This window comes from Stenella coeruleoalba, assembly GCF_951394435.1.
Source record: "Stenella coeruleoalba genome assembly, chromosome: 2".
Classification (NCBI taxonomy): Eukaryota; Metazoa; Chordata; class Mammalia; order Artiodactyla; family Delphinidae; genus Stenella; species Stenella coeruleoalba.
Window position 1 is genome coordinate 174,170,406 of NC_137147.1, and position 26,766 is coordinate 174,197,171.

General features: G+C 48.0%; 1 protein-coding gene across 6 annotated transcripts in view; it reads right to left on the reverse strand.

Annotated features, from left to right (window-relative positions):
* The window catches only part of SEPHS1 (selenophosphate synthetase 1), a 30,986-nt gene extending 17,048 nt beyond the window's left edge, over positions 1-13,938 (reverse strand). Inside the window, exons 1-5 of one of the 6 annotated variants that reach the window (XM_079912551.1) lie at positions 12,779-13,938; positions 9,695-9,964; positions 5,101-5,204; positions 2,972-3,079; positions 1,952-2,073 (exon numbers count right to left, since the gene is read on the reverse strand). In XM_079912551.1, the coding sequence (XP_079768677.1) occupies positions 1,952-2,073; positions 2,972-3,079; positions 5,101-5,204; positions 9,695-9,887 (527 nt within the window). In that variant the 5' untranslated portion in view covers positions 9,888-9,964; positions 12,779-13,938. Of the gene's footprint in view, positions 1-1,951; positions 2,107-2,971; positions 3,080-5,100; positions 5,205-9,694; positions 9,965-11,665; positions 11,882-11,941; positions 12,525-12,606; positions 12,703-12,778 lie in introns of those variants that run through there. The other 5 variants (XM_079912547.1, XM_079912549.1, XM_079912548.1 and 2 more) reach the window with 5 other exon arrangements.
* Positions 13,939-26,766: the final 12,828 nt, after the last annotated feature.

The following is a 26,766-nucleotide window of genomic DNA, read 5'->3' on the forward strand; positions in this document are numbered from 1 at the left end:
AGCCTGTTTTATTGTTTTTTCCTCTCTCGTTTTTTGGCTACAGCTGGGTTCCTTTTCTATGGGAAAGCTGGAATGGGGGAGACAGGTGCAAGTTCTCTTGTCCCATCTAAGTGGAAAGTTTGAGAACTACCAACATAAAACATAGGAAAATAAAACCTGGATGTAGGTAAAAGGCAAGACCCTTAACACGGACGCACCCATCAGTCAAAAAATGGACCAAAGACATGAATACATGAAAATTACACTCACCCTTACTCTCAGGAGTAAGGCAAAGACCAAGGAGGCTGTCACCAGGCTGTGCTAGTTAGGATGGGGCAACCCAGCACTCTCACCCATTGCTGGTGGAGCCTCTATGAAGGGCTAACTGAAGACATCGATCAGAATTATGGTGCACAGGCAATGGACCCAGCAATGCCATTCTGAAAAATTTCTTACCGAGAGTCACACATGCAAGATGATCTATGCATTGGAGTACTATGTGTAATGTCAACATAACTGAAGATAATCTGAATGTCAAGAGTTACTTGGTTAAAAATACCCAAGACTGGTCAAAGTGTTTGCCACTAATGACTGAGGGCAGGTGAGGGATTCTGCACCACAGGGCCTTTCACACCCCTGGAGTTCTGAACACAGTGCCTGCTCACAAAATCAGATAAAACAAACGGAGCTTTTGCTTCCTCTAAGAATAGGACAAGGTGGCTTTTCTGAATAAGACATCAAACACGAAAAGGGCCAACTTCTGTTAAGAGAGAAACTTCTCCAAGGATCTAGAAATGGCCAGAGGGCACAAGAAAAGATGCTCACAGAACTGGCCACCGGGGAAATGCCAATCAAAACCCAGGGAGATGTCGCCTCATACCCACTTAGACAGCTATTACCAAAAAGACAGTAAAACAAGTCCTGGTGAGAGGATGTGGAGACATCAGGGTCCCATCCATGGCTGTGGGCAGGTAAAACGGTGCAGCTGCCTTAGTCTGTTCCTCAAGTTAAATAGTTACCACGTGACTCAGTAATTCTTAGGTATCTACCCCAGGGAATTGGAATGTATATCCACACAAAAAAACTTGCACACGAATGTTTACAGCAGCATCACGCACCACAGGTGGAAATAACTCAAAGGTCCACGACCTATGACTGGATGAATAAACTGTGGTCTGTCCATACAATGGAATGTCATTCACCCATAAAAAGGAATGAAGTAGTGACACACATGCAACATGGATGAACCCTAAAAACGTGCTAAGTGAAAGAAGCCAGACATAAAACATCACATGTTGCATGATTCCATTTATATGAAATGTCTAAGACAGGCAAACCCAGGAGACAGAAAGTAGATCTGTGGCTTCCAGGGGATGGGGGAGGAGGGAGTTGGGAGTGGCTGCTGTGGATACAAGGTTTCTTTCTTGGGGAGACGGAAATGTTCTGGAATTGGATAGTGGTGATGGTTGCGCAACTTCGTGAATACTAAAAACCAATGAATTGCGTACTTGAAAAAGCTAAATTTCATGTTATGTGAAATTTTGTTATATGAATTATACTTCAGTAAAAAAAAATCTAAAACTTTTTTATAAACAGGGATGAGGTACTGATACATGCTGCAAAATGGATACACCTTAAAAAGATTATGCAAATATTCTGTGCAGTGGAAGAAGCCAGGATGGAGATGGGGGATGGAGATGGGGGCTGGCGGTGGGGTGTGACAGCCGAGGGGGTGGATAGAGTTTCTCGCTGGGGCAATAAAAGTGTCGTGAAGTCGACTCTAGTGAGGGTTGCAAAACCCTGTGACTATACCAAAGACGACTGAATTTATAAACACTTTAAATAAGTGAACTGTATGGTATGTGAATTAGTATCTCAATAAATATATTTTTAAAGAAAAGAGAGAAAGAGAGAGAAAGAGAGAGAGAGAGAGAGAACCTGGCCAGGGGACATGAAACCAAAATCAACTTACATGATAAATTCGTTGGGCTGGCAGACAGTCGTAGCCACACCTCCTAGAACAATCCAGGGATTTAGCACTGTTTGGCCGCCGGTTACAGATGTTCCGGCCTCCTCTGCTGCATCTTTAAAACCCTGTATAATTAGGGGCATCACTTTATCCCTTTCCTACGGTTTAAAAGGACACAAATTAAAAGTCACATCATTCAGTTCAAAACCCACAGAAGAGAGTCTACCCCTGTAGTTATAAAAAGATCATAAAACCCTTACAGGAAGCCCTGAGAGTTTACAGAAGGGGCAGGGAACAGTTCACATGGTATAGCCCTTTTATCAAAAGTAGGAAGAGGCTCTAGGTCACAAAGCGAATGTAGCCCAGACGACAGAGGAGCAAACACCGGAACAGGCTGGGTGCACAGGGCTGCCCTGTACCTGAGCCAGCTCTCTGGACGGTCCTTAACCATCCCGTGACCAGCTAACGCGTGCCCACACGCCCGCTCCGGGTGTCTGTGTACCAGCAGTGGCCCGAGAGCACGCTGTGAGGGCAGAGAAGGGCCTATTGAATGCTCAGTTCTATGCGCAGGGCAAACTTCTGGCGGGGACGAAACCAATTACCTGTCAAAAATAATCTAAACAGGAGTTCACCTCTGGGCCAAGGAGGGGGTCAGGCAGCAAGGCCACAGATGCTAGCGGGTGAGCACAGGGCACCCCAGCCCCACCGCCGTCCACGTCACCAGCCAACCGTGACCGAAGAGGCGGGTGCCCGGCCTGGAGGTGCTGTTACTGCGGCCTAAACGTCACCACGACACACACACGCACGCTGGCTTCAGTTTGCCCAGGAGAGAGAAGCGGAAGTAGCGGGTGGGGATGGAGACACGAAGAGGCCAGCCTATTCTAATTCGCTGCTAACTGCCAAAAAGCAGAGGGCGGGTGGGACATGGACAGCCTGACTTCACGGCGGGGAAGGAGGGCCAACCAGACAAGTGACAGGACCACAACCGGGGCCGAGGATGCAGCCGGACCGGCTCCTGCTTACCCTGTCGGTCATCTTATTACTGATTCCAAGGAGCATCAGCATGTTGTCGCATTCTGTGACCCCCATGGCGTAGAGGTCGCTGAGGACGTTGGCACAGGCTATCCTGCCCTGGAAGAGAGGGGAGACGTGAGCAGGCGCCACAGCGGGCTTGCCGGGACGTGGTCCCCGGCTCTGTGCTTCACGGACTCACCGCCTTTCCTCCATCACAGAACCACTCTCGGGCATTCCCGTTACCACCTCTCCTTTCTCGTGCAGCACCCATCGTCTCCAGGTTCTTTCCCGTTCTAAACTTTAGGGAGAGGTCTGCAATTTATTTGGGTGCGGAACGGAGCGGGGAGATGTCGGGGAAAAGCTTGGAGTGCTTGGTTTCAGAGGAGCCGGAGTGGAAGTGCTGGGAAACGACTGTGCTAGAGAAGACGTGGAGCCGCCGCTTCTCCCGAGCAGAGCCTTAAAAATGTCCCCTTTGCTGGTTATAGAGAAGATGGGTTCTATACACCTAGACGGAGAAATCTGGGGAGCTTCTCGTACGAGATAAACAGGAAAATCATCTTGGTTGAGAAACAAAAAGACAGAAGAAATAAACGACACCTAGGCCTGAAATCAGATTGTTTTCTAAAGACAAAGGGAAGCATTTCCCAGTGAACTATAAGGTTTTATTGAGGAACTCTGAAACAGTACTCAACAGAAACGTGGTAATAAAGATTTTCTACTGCCAACAGACATTTAAAAAAATTTTTAAAGTTGCCCTTCTCTAGACAGGAAAGGAGAAAACGACCAATTTTTCTTTCTGACGTAAGGGTAATCAAACCACAAGTTACTATCACTTCCAGCGGCCGTTTCATTGCCCGTTTATGCTGTCTCACGACCGCCTGGCAGGTCGGCAGGGAGCCTGATCACCTCCCGTGACTCACTCGAGGTAACGGGCGCAGCGCCGTCAGTAGCTGGGAGGCGCCAACCACAGGCTCGGGCTGCAGCGACCTGCTGCCCCTTCTGCGTGGGCGCTCGGGTCCTTCTACGAGATGCTGGCACAGGATGAACTCCGGTTCTAGCCCCCTGGGCCCCCGGACAGGTGGGACACCGGGGGAGTGGCGTGCGCAGCTCTCAGGACTGCTGCGCCAGAGGCGAGAAACAGGTTTTTGGGAGCATGCGTGCTTGTCCCCACCTTCAGACCTCCCGGCCTCAGTCCCTATGTGGGGCTCGATCCCAGTGCCCCTGGCACAAGGAAGGGCCTCCGGCACTTTCTAATGATAGGATGTTGCCAATCTCTTCATCGGCTCCTCCCAGCTGCCAGGGTGGAGGGTCCAGCTGGGAAGAAGGAGCGGCTGCTGGCAGCAACCCTGCAATGAGCAGGACGGGGTGTCGGGGCAGAGCGTGATCAGCAGGCGGATGCACACGCCACACAGTGGAATAAGACACGGGGAGAGGGGCTTCCCTGGTGGCGCAGTGGTTGGGAGTCCGCCTGCCGATGCAGGGGACGCAGGTTCGTGCCCCGGTTCGGGAAGATCCCACATGCCGCGGAGCGGCTGGGCCCGTGAGCCATGGCCGCTGGGCCTGCGCGTCCGGAGCCTTTGCTCCGCAACGGGAGAGGCCACAGCAGTGAGAGGCCTGCGTACCACAAAAAAAAAAAAAGACACGGGGAGGGGGAATGACCAGATTCAGGATCAACGGTCAGGTTTAATGGTGATGAGATGCTAAGCTCTTTCTTTCTGGACAGAGACATCTAGGATCAGTCCTATTACAGAGGATGGTGAAACACAGGAGTGTGGCGTTTACAAATGTCCCAGAAAGAAAAGTACAAGGAAATAAAGAAGAAAACTACAAACACATCAGTCAACAGACACGCTTAACAGACCACAGGTGTTCTGGCACAGACACACAGGCAGGTACGAAAGCAGCAGGGGACGCCCCCCATCCACCTTAACTGCCTACCTCATGCACGGTGCCAAGTGTGAGCAAGGGATCGACCAGATCAGATCTACAACCACGGGAGTCAGGGCAGGGGTAGGATGAGAGCAATTTGTGTAGAACGAAAACAAAAAAACCCACACAAGAATAACAAAACCCCAGCCACCACCCAAAACCAAAAGAGTAAGCAGTTCCAGATGTAAAAACACGTTGGTTAGACTTACCATCATGTAAGGGTCATCGACGATGGGATAAATGTAATCTGTGGTTTGAACCAAGGAAAGACCGCCGTGCCTCAAAGGAATGACACAGGTATCCATCCCGATGCCTGCAAAGATGGGGGTCATCATCATCCAAAAGTCAACAGGAAGAGCCATGTCATTTTGTACCTGCAGTGTTCTGAATAGGAGGGGTTTTGCATAAGACACTTACGGAACACTGCTCACCGCCAACAAAGCAATGTGTTTCCTATCAAGAAGCATAACTGCAATAAACGTGAAACAAAACCAGCTTAAGATAGAAAATGAGAACACAATTTGTTAGTCATAAGACTCAACTTCAACATGGTACAATTTTTAGACTTTAACGATGCCTTGAACAGAAAGTTTCCTTTGTGTTACTGTATCACGTGACTGGCACCATACAGAATTTCTGTAAAGATGAGAACAGCACAAATGGAACTTGGGTTGTCTTCTCCATAGTTACTTAGGAGTATATCTTTGGGCATGATTCTGTTTTTCCAACAGAAAATCTGTAAAATATTTTACACATATAAAATGCTATTATAGGGCTTCCCTGGTGGTGCAGTGGTTAAGAATCCGCCTACCAATGCAGGGGACACGGGTTCGAGCCCTGGTCCGGGAAGATCCCACATGCCGCAGAACAACTAAGTCTGTGCACAACAACTACTGAGCCTGCGCTCTAAAGCCCGTGAGCCACAACTACTGAGCCCACATGCCACAACTACTGAAGCCTGCGCGCCTAGAGCCCGTGCTCCGCAACAAGAGAAGCCACTGCAATGAGAAGCCCACGCACCTCAACGAGTAGCCCCCGCTCGCCGCAACTAGAGAAAGCCTGTGCGCAGCAACAAAGACCCAACACAGCCAATAATAAATAAATAAATAAAAATTTTAAAAAATGCTATTATACTACATTTTAGTCAAAAATGACAAAAATAAGAAAGGAAAGAAGGGAGAAAGAAAGAGAAAGAGAGAAACGAAGGAAGGAAGGAAAGAAGAAAGAAAGAAAAGGACAATGCTAGAACAAGTATTCATTGATTCCAATCAAGCATGTACATAAACACTGTGGCTCCCAAGAAACTTTAAAATTCCATGCATTCCACTCATGAGAAACTTATGTCACCTCTACTAACTTAATGAGCAGGGAAAGAAAAATTTGCTTAACAAGCCTATGGGATATATTTCAACTTACTAAAAATTGTTTCTAAACATTTAGAAAGATAACACAGACAACTGATGGGCTAATTAGAAACAGTTCCCTTTTCCTGAAATCAGTTTAGAAACAGTCAAGACTAGCTACTGCAGGCTACATTTTTTTAAAAAAATCACCTGTAATGCAAACCCTTCAAATTCAGACTGGCCTCTCACCAGGTAAGCCTAATGGAGTGCTTTCCTACACTCACCTCTCTCAAGAGGATGCCCTCTGGCCCTCAGGAAGTATTTCAACCTGGCAGCCCAATGGCCAAAAGCAAAGGACAAATCCCATGAAGTACGAAAGGAAGCAGGTAGATGTTTACCGTCTGGATTCAGAATTTCAAACGGAATAAGTCACACCCAAGTCACACAGAGAGGACCACGTGTGGCTTTCTTTCACAACTACCCCAGCACCATGTCAAGTCCTGATCCATTCTTACTAACACTAAAATAAAATCAAGTTTAGTGAAAGATCACTCTGTGTAGGCAGGCTGATGTTTTATTACTACACTAGATGGCAAAGCAGAAACTCCTGGTGGAAGATCCAGTTAGGGAATGGAGGACTTTGATTCAGAATGGCAAGCCTCACAAATTTGTAACAATGGAACGCTCATTACCAGTGATCAGAAAGCGTGTGATGATTCATCTCAGCGACGCATGTATGCAGAAGCGCCCTCTAGCGGGGCTCTCTAGCACTCAAGAGCCACAATTAAACTCATACCGACTGCTCCCCCAAACTGATCTTTCCAACAACTGGGTGTTCCAAGGCTATTACCATTCACTTTGGAAAAGAGGGAAGAAATACTGTTTTTCTTTTAGATTTTCATATAAACTATAGGACTATTGAAAGAGAGACTAAAAAGAGTTGCTGAAAGTTAGCTTTAAATGTTTTGTAACGTGGGAATCTTAAACTGGAATTCAATCTTTTTGGTTTGTAAAGCAGTTAATTTCTCTTGATACCCAGCATCAGAGCGTGTGAAACATGACTCCCCAGCACGCTCCTGGGGCTGACAAGAAGCTTCCATCACCTACAAGTCCTCTCTCTCCATCAGGACACCACTCCGTGTTAGAAGGAGGGTCAAGGGCTGTCCACATGGGAACCACCAGCCACATGCGGTTACCGAGCATGTGAGATGGGGCAATTCCAAAGTGACATGCGCTACAAGTGCACACACTCGATTTTTAAACACTTAGTACTGAGAAAAACCAACGTCTTGTTAGCAATGTTTTATATTAATTATGTATTGAAATTATAGTTTTTATATACTGGATTAAATAAAATATATTAGAATTCAATTCCCCTGATTCTATTTTTTTTTTTTTTAATGGAACTATCTGTACTAGAAAATTTTAAATGACACAGGTGGCTCACCTCATCTTTCTTTGGGACAGCACTGGTCTGTAGTGACTGGTCTACAAATCACCTACCAAATTTCAAGAAAGGAAGAGAGAGAGGGTGAGAATGGGACAGGCCATGGGCCTTGCAAACGAGGGTATCAAGTTGAGAGAGAGAGGGACAGTACAGGCAGAGGGCAGGTAAATGCCAGAGTAGAGGGAGCCTCAAATACCAGACCGAGCAGGGTGTATGTAACCATCAGTGGGTGGTGACGGGGAATTCTAGGTTTCAGCAAGACTGAAACTATCCATCAAAAAAAAAAACAACCCAAATCATCACTCTACCCCCACGGCCAGCAGCCATCAACACATGGCAGCTTAGGCATCAGGCAACAGAGGTACCAAGTACTAAGACACACTTATCTTAACATTTCTTTAGTTAGAATACATTTAATAAAAGTGTATATTTAACAATTGTTACGGTTCATCCTTAGAATCCAGGAAATACGACATTCTTTTAGAAAAAACATTTTAAATACAGGTCAACAGACTTGTGTGTATACGTTATATAAACATTATACACACACACACAAGTATTATGTACACGGGTACAGGTGCACAGGGTGCATATACATACACACACGGATAATTTCTTCTACTCACAACAGTTGCAAACAGTATTATCACCCCATTTTACAGATGGGAAAACTGAGGTTCAGGAGGGTTACGAACTTGCACAGAGTAACATTGATTTCTCTTTCTCCTGCCTGGACCCTTGCTGTCGACATCTGTCCCCTTTTGCCACTGCTGAGTTACAGCTGACGCGGCTCCTCTCCCCATGAACACGTATGGACTTAAAAACCAGACGATAAGCAGTATGGTGGGCGGAGGAATTGGAAGATGTGGATGCCAGTTACTGACCCCCACCAAGTGACAGGGAACAGGTTACCCGGCCTTCCTGAGCTCCATGGAGTGCTCAAGAAGTCAACGGGGGCAGTTACAGAGGGGAATGATGCCTTTATCCATGAGGTTTTGACTGCATTTGTCTCTGCCCATTCGGCCCCGACAAAGTCATCTAAGGGCTTTCTCAGTATATTCTCATTTCTTGACAAGCAAGCTGACATCCACTCCACCTCATTCCTGTGGTAGTTCTCCACGCTGAGACATCAGCTAGATGAGGATGATTTTCTAACTGAGCTCCTGCAAGCCCTACAGGTCCCAAGAGTGCAGGGTGTGAATTCTCCTCTCCCACCCAAAGCAACTCTGCGTTTCTCTGCTTTATACATCAGGAAAGAAAGGAGTACCCTAGGTTCAAAACCAATGTTGTAAGACAGAACATGACCATAAAAGAAATGCAGTTAAAACCTTATGTAAGAAAGCTGATCAACTCATACACCGTAACTACAAAACACCCACAAACTCCTAGAATACATGTCAAACACCCAAAAGGCAAAGTGATCACAGTCTTGCATCATGTACTTAACAAAGCACACAAGAGAAGCTAACAAACAGCATCCCAGTAGCCTAGAATTTCTGAGCTCTGTGTTTGAGAAAAGGCAAACCACTAATGGCAGCAGGAACTGGGTCAAGGAAACACGGCTCTCAAGTCCAGATGCCGTCCTGGGGTCCAGACCCCGTCCAGTGTTCTCACCTGCTGTGTCTCCCTCCTCCCCATGGGAGCTTTTCAAACAATGCCTGCTGCACAGGAACCCCGAGTTCCCCCCAACCCAGGCACTGCTCTCTAAAGGTGTCCTGCACTACTCTGATTTAATAAAAAATGCTCTTGCTGTAATACAAGTGTCTCAATCGCATAGTAACAGTTTCAAAATGGTTAGAGCATATCTCTTCATGTTTTTCAAGTCGCTCCTCCAAATAAGTTACAATAAGGTAACAGTTACCATTGCTTTGCTCTTTGAATCCTTCTTGCAGAAACTTTAAAAAAAAAAAAAAGGCAACATGGGAGGAGAAATCTAGTTTTTTGACTCACTGACTACATTGCAGCCAAGATGCTCTACTCAGGGAAATATGAAAGAAACAGCAGTTCACATACCAAGCCTTGGCATAACTGCTCCAAGAAACTGCTCATCTTCTTGGAAGTGGTTCTCCTGTAAGGATTCCAGCAATTTCTGCAGGACATCTTGGGGCACTTTGCAGCCGGTGCCCTTCAGTTCAGTGAATCTGGTTAACCGGAAGCTCTTGTCCAATTCATAACTTTCCGGGTTAAAGGACTCCCGCGCAGACATGGTTCTCGGGCGCACACACCTCACCGCTGGGTTCCTCCCCTCCCTCTCCTACACGGCTGGTTTCTTTACAGATCCACCTGGGGAGCACCGAAACACAAAGACACCATTAAAGAGTTCTTACCAGTACCCGCCAAGAATCTAGTGAGTGAATACATGACAGTGAAAAGTAAACATGAAAAGGGCTGCAATCACCAAGACCACAGGGAAACAGCCATCTGGGACCACAATAGTTTGTCACAGTGATGCATAAGCTAGAAGTCGTCATTTTAAAAGGTGACTGTACCATTAGAGACATATTCTATGGAAGGAGATCTGATGTCTGTGTTGTTATAATGGTGGCTCTGAGGGGCTGCAAGGAAGACGGAACTATGGGCCAGCTGACTTACAGGACACAGTGCCATCTTGAGTTAAAAGTTCCAAACGTTCTTCTAGCCGGCAGCATTACAGGAAAACTAGTCACTTCACCTATCAACCAGGAAGTACTATGGTTTAGATATTAAATGCCCTGGCTAAAGTGACTTTTCAGGAAGACCTTTTACTATCTTTTGCTATCTCACAAAGAAAGATAATATGCTTAACAGATACTTTTGGTGAAAAGGACATCGGTGGATATGCATTTGATGAAATTCTTTACGACGCTAAGTTCAGTTTTAGAAAAACAGGTTTTCACTCTGAGCCAGAAGTACACGACATGATCCAAAACTAACAGGAAGCCTCTCTAAAGAACACAACTTGAGAACTGGAATGGCTGTTTAACACAGCAAAGCTCATTTTCTACAAGAGAGCAGTGGAAAGTTTTCTGATGTTTTAATTCAGTGCTATTTCCTAGAAAGCAAACACCCCGCCCAACAAACTAGTACACACACACATCATTGATAAAATATGCTACTGCTCGTTACTGTTTCACTGCAGACCTAAAGTGATAAACTGTACTAAATCACAAGCATTTATGGTACTTGGTATCGCTGGAAGTTTCTGGAACAAACTTTTCTAAGCTTGAAGCCTTTGCGGCTAAACGGAAACCTTCCACGTGCTCCCGGGGTTTACAAAACTTCCAGACTGATACTTTACTGGGCATAGAATTAGACACCCCAAGTTTTAGGGTCAGTTTCCCCTATAAAATTTATCATTAAGAACATAATTCCCATTTATAGAGTTTTCGATCCCCTGCGAAGCCCATCACTCATTTAAAATAAATCTCCTAGAGCCTGAGTTTGGGCAGTAATCCGAACTGTCTTTACAAAGCCATGTTTGGGGTGAGCAATGATTTCCGTTTGAAACCTACAAGCGTAAAGGAGTAAACCTTCCAACATTCCAAGAAAACCACCTGTCCGAAAGGAGGGCGCCAGGAGAGCTAAGTTATGGAGCTGGGAATTTTGAAGCCATTTTAGAGTTAGGAAAAGTCCAATAGCAGTTTGACTTGGGTTTGGAACAAAAACAACAGTCCTTTCCTCACCAAATGCCTCGCACTTAACACCGCCTCACTCCTACCAGGGGTAAAAAAAAAAATCCAACTCACGAGGCATCCAGTTATTTTCCTACCTCCAATCCCTATCCAAAAAAAAAAAAAGAAAGAAAGAAAGAAAAAAAAAAGGCGGGGAGGGGCCCTTGGAATTCAGGGGTCTAACTTCCTTTTAAATCTTCCTAGGTTTTTAAGGGCAAAAAGTTTAAAACACCTTAAGCCCAAAAGGCACTCAGGAGTTTTAAAATTCCAAATGGAACGAGAGACATAAATCACACACATCGCATCCGAATCCTAAAAAAACATAAATTCTTACATTTTTTGGACGGGATGAGAAAATGGGGGGTGGAGGGGGACGTGAGGAAAGGCGTAATTAATGGTGGGGGGCTGGCATAACGCGCAGACGACTTCAACCCCGAAGCCGCCTGTTTACACCTTTAAACAATGACATGAATATTTAAAAACAACGGTTAACCCTTTCCTTCTCGGCCACGTTTTAATTTTTTCAAACGAGGGCGCCAAGCTGGCCGCAGAGCCGAGGGAGCACGGTAAGTGGGGGTGGGAGAGGGGGCAGCCCCGGCCCGGTACCTACCTCCCCCCAGGTTCCCAAGCCTAGGAAATAAAAAACAGAGGGGACGCGGCGACGTGGGCGCAGGGGCGGCGCACCCCTCGGGAAGCACACGTCGGGGCGGCAGCCGGTGCGTGCAGGGCAGCGCTCGGGGACACCTTAAATCCCCGGCTGCCGCCTTTAAAGGCCACCCGGGCCCAGGCTCTTTGTGCGGCGCGGCCCGGTGGAGGCGGAGCGGGGCGGCCAGCGGGGCCATGCCGGCCCGCCCGCTCTCTGTCCCGGCGGCAGCGGCGGGAACCGCGCGGCCCAGGCCGCGGGGCGGGAGTGAGGCGCGCACGGCCCACCGGCCGCGGCGGGTCCCCCGGCTCGCGGGCCGGCCAGGCCGGGACGCCCGGGGTCAGGCTGCGCCCGCGGGGCCGGAGGGAGGGCGCGCGCGGACGGGGGGGCGGGGAGGGCCCGGAGGCGCCGCGCGCCGCGCCCCGGGCACCGGGCTAGGCTCTCCCGCCGCGCGCGCGGGCCGCCGCCGCCGCCGCACAAAAATGTCGGCGGGCTAAAAAATTAACCCCTGCGTCGCCGCCCTCCCCCTCCACTCCTCCCCCGCCCTCTTCTCCCTCCCTCCTTCCTCGGCCCCGCGCGGCGGCGGCGGCGGCGGCGGCGCGGGCGGTGCTTCTTTTTTAAAGCGGCCCCACCAAGCCCTGGCTCGGCCCCTCTCCAGGCTGTGCTGCAGAGCGCCGACCGTGCACGGCTCCCGGCGCGCCCAGGCGGCCCGCGAGGAGATCCGCACGGCCGCCCTGGGCCTGCGGACGAATATTCCCCTTTAAGCCTGGTGTCTCGCCCCCCCTCCCCGAGCCAGGCGCTTACCGGTTCGCTTTGCGCCCTCCGCCTCCTCCCGCGAACGGGACTCCGCCGCTCCCACAATGCACCGGGCGCCGCCGGGCTCCCTTAAGCGTCGCCTGAATAAAAAGGCCGCTCCCGGCGGCGGCGCGGAGGGCGGGAGGGCCCCGGGCCGCGCCTGGGCGCCGCGGGGGCTCGGCCTGGCTCGGCGGGCCCCTGCCGGGAACGGGGCCGCCGTGCGCCGCGCGCGAGGGTCCTTTAAGGGCCGGCTCCCTCCCTTTAAGAGGCGGCGGGCCGTGGCCAGAGCGGCTCGGTAGCTGCGTGCGGCCCGGCAAGGGGGCGGAGGCGATGTGCAGGCCCGAGCGCGGCAATGATTGGTCTCGGGGGAGGGGTGGGGGGTTGCAAGCCAGAGGAGAGGTGGCATCCGTTGCATGATGCAAAAAGGATTGATTTCAAAAGTTGCGAGTTGCATTGGCAGCAGCCTTTGGCGCCCGGGCCACCTCCTTTTCCTTGATCCGCTGGAAGGGCCGGGAATGTCCCAAAACCTGGCCGGGCTCAACCGCGCTGCACTCTGCGGGACGCTGTACCTGCTCCCCCAAGCGCCCCAAGCGCTGCCGTTGTTCCTACTGGCAGACAATGAGCGTGGAAACAATTTGAAAATCGAATCGGAGCAGAGGAAAGGCCCCCTCTGCTGCGATGAAGGACTTCGAAACACAGACGGCGCGTTTCGTTAATAACGAGTCTCCCTCTATTGTTCAGCCTGGCTCGGGAGTTAATATGAGCCTTAGTGAACGTGCACACGTCCTGCAAAGTTTCTTGAACGTTTCATGTGCTTGGTAGGAAGTCAAAGCTTAAGGTTCCTCAGTTACATTGTTTTCTCTCCACGGGTTCAAGTAAACATGGCAGTCTAATACTGTTTGTGTTTGAATGGACACCCATAGGAGCGATTCAGCTTCTGAGATTACTTTTTTCAGGTTTTCAACTTTCTAAGGCACTGCTGAATAAAATAAAGCAAAATGCTTTCCTATGGCGTCTTTTAGGGCTCCCCTTAAAACCGAGAAGTGAGGGAGGGGATGCCGATCAAAGTTTTCTAGAGTGGTTCGACGTTTTCCAAATGTATTTTGGGGCAGGAGCGTTTTTTAACCGAAAGGTGCTGTAGGTTCTGTTGTCAGGTTTGTAGGCTACGCAGATGCCCTTTTCATTCTTAAAATTTCTGCTTGGCAGTTCCCCAGGGTTTTGATCTAGGTGAGGATGCAATCGTGATGCAGTCTAGAATGCAGTCCAGGCTGATGCAGGCTCCTCTCTGTCTTTTCTCTGCAGCCCTACAGGAAGTTAGGAAAGAGCATAGTAGCCTAGATTCTTTGATGTGTTGGACTTTTGTCAGAGTGGCATAACCCACTGGTTGACAAACCTAGATTTGCCTCCGAATTGCCTGGGGAAACGCAGGTACAGGCAATCCCCAGGCAACACTCCAGACCTTCGGGATCAGGGAAGGAGGATACAGATATCTTAACTCCCCTCATCTCCTCCCTTTTAAAATCGATTTTGTGAGTTGTTTGGGGCATTTTGGTATGTTGTGTGTATTTTTTAGCAAACAAATGTCACAACTAGGAAAAAAGATTTTGGGGATTGGGGGAAGGTGACAACAGAGGTGAGTAGGACCCTCTGTGAGGATGCATGTTTCATGCCGAGGAGTTTGCTGTTTATGCCGTAGTCAGCAGAGTTTGTCAGATTTGGGTTTTACAAGTTTAGCTTGTAAAAGAAGGCTGTACCGCATTTGGGAGGATGCCCTCTCCCAGAAGGGAGAGTGGGGCCACATCTCTAATGAGGAGGGAATTGTACTAGTCAAGCATGGGGTCGAGGGTATCCGAACTGAAGTTGCAGGAATACAGACAAAGGAAGGAATTTCAGGTGATTTCGCGTATGGTTGGCGGAAGAGGCGGAAGATGGCACCCAGATTTCTAGTTTGGGGGGAACCGGGTGAGTAGTGAGGCTACTAGTTGAAACAGGAACTTACTAGCAAGCAAACAGGTTTGGGGGTTAGTTCAGCTTTGGAAATGTTAAATTTCAGGCACCCGCCAGATGCTCTAGGCAGAAGGCAATTGGTAAAACTAGGTCTGGCCCTTGGAGTAGGGGTGGACTCTGAGTCTGAGATGCAAATGTGGGCACCATCAGCATATAAATGGAGTTTGAAGCCCCGGAAAGGGGTGAAATTAACCAGGAGTGAGAGCAGAGGAAGAAAAAGAAAGAGACCTTGGACAGAGCCCTGCGGAGTTTCAAAACTGAATGTCTGGGCCAGCAAGAGGCTGATCCCCGCTTTGTATGGGAGGCGAGCGTCCTCAGAACCCACTCCTTCCTCCCCCAGGCCCTGGGGTTGGAGCTCTCCGGCAGCTCCAGGACAGCTTGAGTCAGATTCTCCCGAGCGGAGTTTGTAGACTCTGGTCTAAGCCACGATGCCTTGAGCAGCCTGGAGCCAGGCTACAGTGTTGGGGACAGATACTCCACCAGCGCTCTCATCCTTCCCTTCCTTTGCCCTAAACACAAGCCTCTCTCTCTGTGCTTCCCCCCATCAGCTTTTTTTCTTTCTGTGAGTCTTCCCCAGGCGGCTCATCAGAGCCCCATCCTGTTGTGAACCATCTCCCCTGAGTTCTCAGGTCCTACTGGCTCCAACTGAAAGATGGTTCTCCTGGGTTGCATTACCTGGTGGAAGCTTGTTGAAAATACGCATTTACCAGCCCCACTCCAAAGATTATATTGATCAGGTGTCATGGGTGGGATTGTGACAAAGATGATGTGCTTGGCCAAACTTCAGTCTGGCTCCTGAATCTTCTCCTAGACCCATCTGGGCACTTCCTTGTAAAATCCAGTTTTAGCAAATCTGATCACCCTCAGTATCTGATCAGGGTCCTCAGCCTCCACCATCCCCCAGGTAAACATCTGATCACCCTGGCCTGCCTGCAGCAAGTGCTTCTAGAGCCGTGCTGTCCAATAAATACGGTAACACTCCATGGTGCGTTTTGAGTGCCTGGAATGTCCCGGCTGAGATGTGCTCTCTGTAAAAAATGCACTGGATTTTGAATACTTAAAATGAAAAAAGAATGTAAAATATCTTTGTGATTTTTCTATTGATTCATCTTGCAATAGAATATTTTGGATATGTTGCGTTACATAAAATATATCATTTAATCTCTTTACTTTTTTTTTTAATATGGCCACCTGACCATTTAAAATGACATAGGTTGCTCACAGCCTATTTCTACTGGACAGCTCGGCTCTCTATGATGCCCCAGTCCCCAGAGCCACAGACACAGGCATTCAAGTACTTACATGAGTGTTCCACAGACGCTTCAAATCGAGCATGTTCCAGACCAAAGCAATTCTTTCCTTCCAACCCTGCCCCCTCTCGCCCGCCCATCAGCTCCCCCTCTATTTGCCATCTTGGTGGATGGACCGGTATCTGCTGCACTGCACATGCTAGAACCCTGGTAGTCATCCCCAGCTCCTCCCTTTCCATTTCCAGTCTTCACTGTTACCTGTCAGTTCTACCGCCTTGATATTGTTCACATCCAAACCCTCCACTCCCCTCCCACAGTCCCTGTCTCTGTTCATGTCTCATCTCTCCCCTCAACTATTGTGGAAGTCTCCTAATTTACGGGCTTTCTGCTGTGATTTTCACCGGTCTCTGTTCAGTCCAAAGTGATTAATGCTACGGGAATGATATTGATCCAAGGCAACCCTGATCATGTTCTTTCTTTCCCTGCTCAAAACCTTTAGGCTGTTTCAATGCCTCTGGCTCCATTTCTCAAAGTATGGTACTCACTCATGGGTGTATGTGATTTTAGGGTGTACAGGGAAGAACATTTTATAGTTACATACACATCTTAACACACACTGGAAAGATATAACTAACATATAAAACCTGTGATTCTGTGGGCATTATTCTTTAGGACAAAAAGTGAGTTAACTTAAAGTTGTTTTTTTTTAGAATATTTGCTTTATTTAATTAATTAATTTATTTTTAAGGATAATTCCCAAGGTGTATTTATTTATTTGGGCTGTACCCGGTCTTAGTTGCGGCACGCAGGATCTTTTTTAAGTTGAGGCATGTGGACTCTTATTACTTGCGGCATGCATGCGGGATCTAGTTCCCCAAGCAGGGATCCAACTGGGCCCCCTGCATTGGGAGCATGGAGTCTTTCCCACTGGACCACCAGGGAAGTCCCTAAAGAACGTTTTAAAGAAAAAATAGCACAGTCTAAAGTAATGGCATTGGCCAAGTAAATGCATTTCAGATACATTTCAGACTCAATTTGGTTTAAAAACAAAAAACTTCACGATCCAGCTTCTACTTTTCCTCTCTCATATGATCTCTAGAAGGTACCCTCTTCCTGTACTTCAGCCATGCAACCATGCTGGATGCTTACAGATCTCCAGGCTCACCTTCTCTTTCTACATTTAGCCTCTCGGCAGGCACTAGTCCTTTGCTTGTACCACCTTTTCTCCCCTTCTGGCAAATAAGAACTAACCCTATAAAATTCCCCTGCAAGAGTCTTCTCTCTGAAGAGTTGTCTGGCTGCTCCAGGGAGAGCTCCATCTCTGGTAGACAGCAGAGTGGTCCCCAGAGATACTCACATCCTAATCACCTGTGACTGTGTTACCTTACCTGGCAAAACAGACTTTGCAGATGTGGTTAAGGATTTTTTTTTTTTTTTTTTGGCCGTGCCACACAGCATGCGGGATCTTACTTCCCTGACCAGGGATCGAACACATGACCCCTGCAGTGGAAGCGCAGAGTCTTAACCACTGGACCACCAGGCAAGTCCCATTAAGGATTTGTTTTGTTTTGTTTTGTTTTTTACAGTATGCGGGCCTCTCACTGTTGTGGCCTCTCCCGTTGCGGAGCGTAGGCTCAGCGGCCATGGCTCACGGGGCCCAGCCGCCCTGCGGCATGTGGGATCTTCCCAGACCGGGGCACGAACCCGCGTCCCCTGCATCGGCAGGCGGACTCTCAACCACTGTGCCACCAGGGAAGCCCAAGGATTTTTTTTTTTTTTTTCTTTTTTTTTTTTTGCAGTACGCGGGCCTCTAACCGCCACGGCCTCTCCCGCCGAGGAGCACAGGCTCCGGACGCGCAGGCTCAGCGGCCATGGCTCACGGGCCCAGCCGCTCCGCGGCATGTGGGATCTTCCCGGACCGGGGCATGAACCCGCGTCCCCCGCATCGGCAGGGGGACTCTCAACCACTGCGCCACCAGGGAAGCCCCCAAGGATTTTTTTTTTTTGATGAGATTTTCCTGGGTTATCTGGATGGACCAATGTAACACCAGGATCCTTATACGGGAAAAAAGGGAGGCAAGAGAGCCTGAAGAGTTGTGACAAAGGAAGCAGAGGTCGCAGTGATATGGGGCCACAAACCAAGCAACGTGCGCAGCTTCCAGAAGCTGGAAAAGGCAAGGAAATGGATTCTCCCCTGAGCGCCCTGAGGGAACCAGCTGCGCCTTCCTACTTTGGTCCTTATCGTAGAACTCATCCCCCTGATTTGCAATGATTCCATGTACCTAATCTCTCCTCCACACCTCCCCCCACCCCCCCTCGCTCCCCCCTCCCACTAAAAGCCACGAGCTCCTGGGGAGACTGAATACCTTTGCCCCCCAGTGCCTAGGGCATTCTCTGGCCTGTGGTAGGAGTGACAGGAGAGAGTTACTCTTGAATTGGGGGACGAAAATTCTAAGAAGGTAGGAGGAGTCAACATTGTCACGTGCTACAGAAAATCGACATAAGGGCCAAAAATAAATCATTGGATTTAGTGGCCTTGGGGTACTTGAGTGCAGGTGGAAGACGGGGTGTAGGGGGCCGAGGAGTGAGTGTGGGTCGGCAAGTGCAGATAATGAGTATAGACTCTTTTAAGAGTCCTTGAAGAGTCTATACTGTGCCTCTTTTAAGAAGCGTGCTGTAGAAGGGGCAGAAGAAGAGAGACATTTACTTGAGGGGGAGAAGGGGGTTGTTTTTTAGAACCTGAGAAGCTTTGAACAGGTGCGTAAAGCAAAGCAAAGGAGACTAAAGATGTAGGAATGAGGAAGGGTAGCTGGTAGAACAAGGTCCTGGAAGGAGGGGAGAGGCAAGGCATTCTGGCAGCTGGATGGAGACAGAAGAGGAAGCAGGTACGGATGCTCCGGTAGCTAAGTTTAGTGGGTGGATTGTACAGTGTTTGTTCTGCTTTCCTCATGGCCTGTCAGTTCCACGCAGGCAAGGACCATGGCTGTGGGTTCAACACAGTGACAACAGTTAACACTTCAAATCGCTTGCTGTGTGCACGCCAGGCAGGCTTCTGAGAGCGCGGCATAGACAAATTCACTTAATCCTCATAACAACCGGATGAAGTAGGTACCATTATTATCCATTTACAGGTGAGGAAATAGAGGCACAGAGACGGTGAGTAACTTGTCCAAAGTCACAGTGGCAGAAAGTGGAGGGCTTGGATTTGAACCGGGGCCATCTGTGTCCCAAGTCCACACTCAAAGATGCAGGCACTCACTAAGTAGTTGTCAAGTGACTGAGAACGCACTTGACATGCTCCGCCCGCAAATCGCAGGATGGTTTACCCTCCTGCAGCTACCTTCCCCCTCCCCCAAGTGGGGTGTTGTCCAACTGCACTGTCCTCTCACGCAAATGAGGGCTGACCAGAAGGGTCACAGTCTGCTGGACCAGGGTTGAGGTCACACAGATGCCTGAGAAACTATCCCTTACGCTCCACCTCGAGGCAGGGACTCCAAATGTTCGGTTCCATTAGGATGACACCTTCTGGACACCTTGCTCTCCCCTCTCCCTCTTTCTCAGCCCAGGACAGACTAGGATCCACTAGGCCATCCCTTGCTCCCAAGCAGGGTACAGGAGTGTTCCTTCCGCACCGCCCATCACCCCCTGCAGGCCTGGCTTTGCAGCCCTAGAACTGTCTGCTAGCAGGGCTTAAGGCCTGGGGGCGAGTGTCAGAACCCCGACGGAAGGTAGGTTTCTGTGGGGGGCGAAGGGGGGCAGAAATTCAGATCCAGAAGCAGGAGTCCCGGAGGTAATAAATTCAGAGGCTGGAAAGGGAAGATGGGGCCTTGGCAGCTCTCATGGGAAAGCAAAGTAGCGCCTGTGCCTGGAACCACTCACTGTCGACCCCCTCACAGGCAGCATCGTCCTGGTGGGCAGGTTCTAGAACGGAACAAGATCCCTAAGGCAGATTTTAGCTGCATCCTGATCTTTTGGGGGCATTCTCTGTTTTCCCCTAGGCCTCTATCTAGGCTTATTCTTTTTTTTTTTTTGCACGCGAGCTTGTGGGCTTTCTCTAGTTGTGGTGAGCGGGAGCTACTCTTTGTTGCGGTGCGCGAGCTTCTCATTGCAGTGGCTTCTTTTGTTGCAGAGCATGGGCTCTAAGCGCGCGGGCTTCAGTAGTTGTGTCACACAGGCTCAGTAGTTGTGGCGCACGGGCTCTAGGGCGCAGGCTCAGTAGTTGTGGCGCACGGGCTTAGTTGCTCCATGGCATGTGGGATCTTCCCGGACCAGGGCTCGAACCTGGGACCCCTGAATTGGCAGGTGGGTTCTTAACCCGTGTCCTACCAAGGAAGTCCCTAGTAACTACACATCTTTCTAGATCAATCTAACTCTCTCAAGGGCTAAGGCTGAAGATCCCTGTCTATATAAGAGAAACTGGCTCTTTTTTCACACTATGAAATTTTCCAGTGATCCAAATCCCAGTAAAAATGGTAACAGCTTAAAGGCCAATCAGTTTTTTTTTTCTTGAGTGACATAAACATGCTTTCTCCCTGTTTTTAAATGTCATTTCTCTCATTTCACCATTCTTTTTTTTTTTAACATTTATTTGGCTGTGAAGGATCTTTGTTGCTGCATGCAGGATCTCTTTTTTTTTTTTTTAGTTGTGGCACATGGGATCTTTATTACCTCATGCGCGATCTTTTTTTTTCTTTTTAGTTGCAGCGTGGGATCTTTAGTTGTGGCATGCGGGATCTAGTTCCCTGACCAGGGATCAAACCCAGCCCCCTGCATTGGGAGCGTGGAGCTCTAGCCACTGGACACCAGGGAAGTCCCTCATTCCATCCTTCTTGCCTGAAAAGTCAGGTGAACAATAAGCCTTATCTTTGAGCAGCTATTAGTTTGCAGGCGCTGTGCTCAGTGTTGGGACTCTGTGAACAGGTCAAGATCCCAATCAATGAAAGAGAATTGCTGTAATACCAAGTGCTAAGTCAAGGTCTCAGCGGTTTCTTTTTTCTTTTTTCTTTTTTCTTTTTTGGAGAGGAAGGGCAGGGGGAGATCTATGAACCTTCTGAAATTACGTGCAAAATTGTACCTACTTGTGCATTTCTGGGAAGAGAGTTCCTAGCTTTTATCAGCTCCCCGGAGGGGTCTGTGACCCCCCCCCCAAACTGAGTAATATGGTGGCAAGTGCTGGGGGAGAACAGAATCTGAATTGAGAGGAGCAATTGGAAATATAGGGAGTGCATTATTATTCCATTAGTTCATTAATGCTACAGTCATTACAATAATCATTTATTTTCTTCAGTGGTCTTTTACAATCTTTGGTAAAAACCATAGCTTTTTTGGCAAGAAACAAAGGTCACAAGAAATTAGAGTCATGGTGTTTGAAGTGAATCGGTTATTTCAAAAGGAAGGAAGCTCGTTGGAGTAGACCCCATAGTTAAGAAGTCCCCTGCAGGCCCTCTGGAGGGTCTCCCCTCTCCCCACCAAGCCTGGGGCTCCCCCTGAGACCCACTTCCTGCAGCACCCCGCATGCATGGCTCTGAGTGTGATCGGCCGAGGAGGGTACTCTCCACTGAAATACAATTAACAATATGATGCTCTCCAAAATTCTGGCTCTGCACCACCCAAAATTTAGCCACATTCCAAAAGATCCCACTATGCTGTGGTGTTGTCCCTGGTGAATCCCATTTTTCTTAAGCACAAAAGTGATTAATTTGGTGCTATAAAGTGAAGATTTCATTGTTTGCACCCCGAGAGTAGCAAAGGCTACAAAATTAATTAAGTTTTCCCTTTGTCTCTGATACATGAGAGATAATACGGAGGGAAGTAAAACCAGTTTATTTTCTTCAACTGCATTTTCACATTCCCTCTCTCTTCCTGTCTCCACTGATTAAAATGAGTGAGGTTTTGCACATAATTTCCAAAAATGCATAGATTACTGCCCCCCCCGCCCCGCTCCCCCTAAATCCTGAGACCTTGAGAGCCATCCACACCTGATTCATTTTCCAGTTTTTCCCTCCACCATTCCATTCCCTCTTCCATTAAGGAAAGCTGCTCTTGCCTTCTAGCCAGAGATCCTATCCCAGCCATTTCCAGCTTCCTGCCCTTCAGGGCTTGGTTCTGCAATATAATAAATGAAGGGTCTTGGTTACTTGGTTCGGGTGCATTTCTTCCCGCTTTTCTGAATTACATGTAATTGGCTCTCCCCTGCCCCCTAGTGTCTAAGTCATATTGTAATGAACGATGAGTGTCAGAAGCCCAATTCTCCCTAGTATTTGGTGGGGGAGGAGAAAAGAGAGGAAGAATGAGGAAGGGGAGAAGCAGAGAACACAGGTAGAGATGACATGTCTGTGCAGATATAAGATTCAGGCTTCCTGTCTATTTCCTGCTCTCACAATTGGTTAAACAAAAATTGGCTCCAGAACCAAGCCCTAAGTGGACCAGAGTTCACTGTTCTGCCAGCAGAGGAGCAGCTATTTATTCACATTCTTTGTTCCCCATACTTAATCCGTGGCTGACTTCGCCCTTTGCTCCCAAATACACCATCTCCCTTAATTATCTCCTCTGCTGTGAGGCTGCTTGGGAAGAGAATCACAGATTGAGTCCATCCCACCCGAGGGTTCCTGTCCTTGTCTGGCGCTCGCTCTGTGTTGCAACGTGTGAGACTTGCGCTGGACACGGCTCGGAGGTGGACCCGGCCTCGGGGCCTCCAGACACGAAACTAGACATACAGGATACAAGTGAGGAATAATAAATAAATAACGGCAGAGGCAGAAATCGGTTTTAGTTTAAGTTTCTCAGGGCGCCCACATCTGGAATGCAGGGACCATGTCTGGTTTTGGATGTGGTTCAGGTTTGGCCCTCCTTGGCTTGAATTTCTCTGAGCTGAGCCAGTCTACCTGGCTGCGGTGGTACTGTTTTCTTCAAAGAGAGTGAGCAGACATGTTTCCATTTCCATGCTTGGTGACCGGGTCCAAACAACACGTGGGTGGTTGTACTGGATGAGCCTTAAGATCCTTTTCTACCTGGAGGTTCTGTGATTCATTTAAAATGGGGGTGCACCCCTGACAGTCTGTTGGTGGTGATTTCCTCTGCTGGGTCTGGCTTCCTGTTGATTCTACTTTACCGAATATTGCCAAATCCATTCATTATTTTCCTCCACCGGTTCTTCCTAAGTTCATATTTCAGTTGCCTGAATGACTTGCAATGGCCTCTGCTATGGACTGAATGTTTGTATCCCCCTAAAATTCATATGGTGCAGCCCTAACCCTCAATGTGATGGTATCGGGAGATGGGGACTTTGGGAGGTAATTAGGTTTAGATTCAGCCATGTGTGTGGGGCCCCTATGATGGGATTAGTCCCCTTATAAGAAGAGAAAGAGACCAGAGCCTTCCCCCTCTGTGATGTGAAGATACAGCAAGAAGGTGGCCATCTACAAGTAGGAAGAGGGTTCTCCCCAGATGCTGAATCTGCCAGTACTGTGATCTTGGACTTCCCAGCATCCAGAACTGAGAGAAATAGATATTTGTAGTTTAAGCCACCCAGTCTATTGTATTTTGTTATAGCGTCCCAAACTAAGACAGTCCCCAAACTGATGTCTCTGCTTCCACACTGTGGTCCCAACCCTCATACACATTAAAATGCATGTTAAAATGCATAGATTTAATAAATTAATGCTTTCACACACATACTCACACACAAAAAAATCAACACTTATCAAAGAAATTATAAGAGTTTCTCTTTATGTCCTCAGAACAAGAAGGTGCTCTTAAATAAGTTGCTAAAAGCATCAAGTAAAAAGAAAAAAAAAATGATAAATTTGGCTATATTGAAATTAAAACTTATGTGGAATAAAAAAGATACTTACACCAAGAGGCAAGCCACAGACTGGGAGTAGATATTTGTAACTCATAATAACAAAGGAACACTTTCTAAAGTATGTAAAGAACTCCTATGAATCAACAAGAAAAAACAAACCAATAGAAAAAGTGGTAAAGGTATGAACAGGGAATTCAGAAAAGGGGACATTTGTGTTGCTAATAAATATGTGAAAAGATGTTCAACCTAACCAGAAATCAGGCGAATGCCAATGAAGGGCTTCCCTGGTGGTCCAGTGGTTAAGAATCCGCCTTCCAATTCAAGGGACATGGGTTCAATCCCTGTGGGGAACTAAGATCCCACATGCTATGGGGCAACTAAGCCCACGCACCACAACTACTGAGCTCAGGCACCTCGACTAGAGAGAGCCCACGTGCCGCAAACTACAGGGCCCACGCTCCCTGGAACCCGTGCGCCACAACTAGAGAGAAAACACCTGTGCGCCACAACTAGAGAGAAGCCCAGGCTCTGCAACGAAGAGACTGCGCGCCGCAACGAAAAATCCTGAGCGCCAAAACTAAGACACGACGCAGCCAAAAAAATAAAATACATAAATATTTTTAAAAAACTGCGTGCGTAGCTTGGTTTCACTTAAAAAAAGAAGGAATGCAAATGAAAATGTGACCCCATTTTATATCCACCAGATTGGCAAAAATTAAAAGTCCAGTGAGACTAAACGTTGTCAGGAATGTGGGGAAATTGGGGTTGTCTTATGCTAATGGCAGGAATAGAAATTAGTAAAGCCATTTTGGGGATGGATTGAATGCTCTCTAGTAAAGATGGATATATCCTCTGATTCTTATTAATTCCTCTCCTAGGGGGATGTATGTACAAAGAAAGAGTCATATATCAGGATATTTGTAATAGCTGCAAGTTGGAAATAATTTAAATTTCCATCAAAAAGGAGGTGGGGTAATAAAGGTTGCACAGTCCTATACTGGAACGCTATTATAGCAGTTACAATGATAGAACAAGTCAATGTATCCAGTTGAAGGACCGTGAAAACATGATGTTAAGGGAATTAGTGTTTGATGGGTATGGAGTTTTAATTCAGGAAGAGGAAAAAGTTCCAGAGATGGGTGGGCTGGTGATATTTGCCCAACAAAATGAATGTAGTTAATGCCATTGAACTGTATACTTAAAATGGTAAATTTTAAGTTATATCTATTTTACCACAATTTAAGGGGAAAAAAACCCCCATAATGAACAGAATTAGGCGCACCATGAAATGCATTGTATGATGTGCTCATGACATTTAAAAATATTAAAGAATCATAACTAACTAAATAAAGCATTAAACATATTGAATATGTATATATATGATCCGTTCATAAAGATGTGAAGGAATCACGGAATGCAAGATAGGCTTACCTGCTGGGAGGGAGAGGAGGAAAGTCTGAGGTCGTAGCTGTGGTAGAACTCTATCTGTGACATTTTATTAAAAACAAAAAATCTAAGAAAACTCATTAAATGTTAAAACAAAATAGGTGTTACACCCGTCTCGACATTGTTCCGTCTGAAGACGGGGGCGGTCTCTCCGTCTGTGATCGGGCTTTTATGTGTCACGTGCTCTCTGGCCTTGCATCTGTTCAGGACCAGCTCTTAGCCTTATATTTCTGGAGGTCCTTTTATGTCTCAGGCACATTGCTAGGCGCTGGGAACTCCATGATGAACAGCACAGGCATGGGTGCTACTCTTAGCATTTTCCTCCCAGGAATGTTCTTGCACAACGGTTTTCAGAGAGAGGCCCCTGGATTAGCAGTATCAGCCTCGCCTCGGAACTTACTGGAAATGCAACTTTGGGGGCACCACCCCAGACCTGTTAACTCAGGTGCTATGGGGGTGGGGCCCCATATGGGGTGCGGCCCCATATGGGGTGCTTTCACGAGCCCTCCAGGCGATGCTGGTGCACGCTCAAATTTGGAAATCATTGCTCTTATATAAAGAAGAGAATGCTATCTCCTTTGTACACCCCATCTGAGGTGGAGGTAGGCAGGGGGTGTCCCAAAGTGTTCCAGAGGTGAAGAAAATGCCCTTTCATCACGGTTGCATACACCACCCCGGTTCTGGTGCCCGCTGCCCTGGGGCGCTTGGGACTCCCTCCCCTGTCCCCGCCCCACGCTCAGCCTTGGGGCTTGCCTGGTTTCCTAGTCAGACTCAGCCTCCACGGACCCTCCCTCGAAGCTGCTCACACCAGGTCCTCTGTCTACGTACGTCCAAACTCCTGGGGCCGACCGAGTTCAAGTCATTTTCCCAGAAGTACTACAGCGCCCAAGGGCAAGTTGGACACAGTTGGATACCTGGGTACCGGAGTGTCTGTGCTCCACGGGCCCACGGACACTCCATCCCAGCTCCTGCCTGGTCAAGATATCCGACTCCTCTCCTTAGTTTCACATTTAAGACCCTCAGTGACTTGACCCCATGTGCCTTTCTCTCTCTCCCTCCTGAAAGAAGACTCTGGAAAAAACAGCACTTTTCCTTTCTCATAGAAGATATTCACACTTTCCTGTCTCAGAGGCTTGTATTTTCTTTTCTTTTGTTTGGATTTCTTCTGTCTGGAGTAGACCCTTTTCATATATGACAACTCCACTCTCCCCACTTCAACCCCCATACGTACTTACCATTTCAGAGCAGCCTCAAATGCCATTTCCTCCCTCTCTAGCTGAAGGCGATTGCTTCTTCCTTTGTGCTCTCCTAGTCCAAGGCTTTATCGGCTTCTGTAACCTGCCATTTCTCTCTCCCATTTCATTTTGTATTACAGTGTTTTATGTATTTGTCTTATTAAATCATGAACTTAACTTATTGTCTTATTCAGACATCTGAGTCGAGACGATTCCTTTAAGGATGCTGAGCACACTTTCAAGCTCAGGTGATAT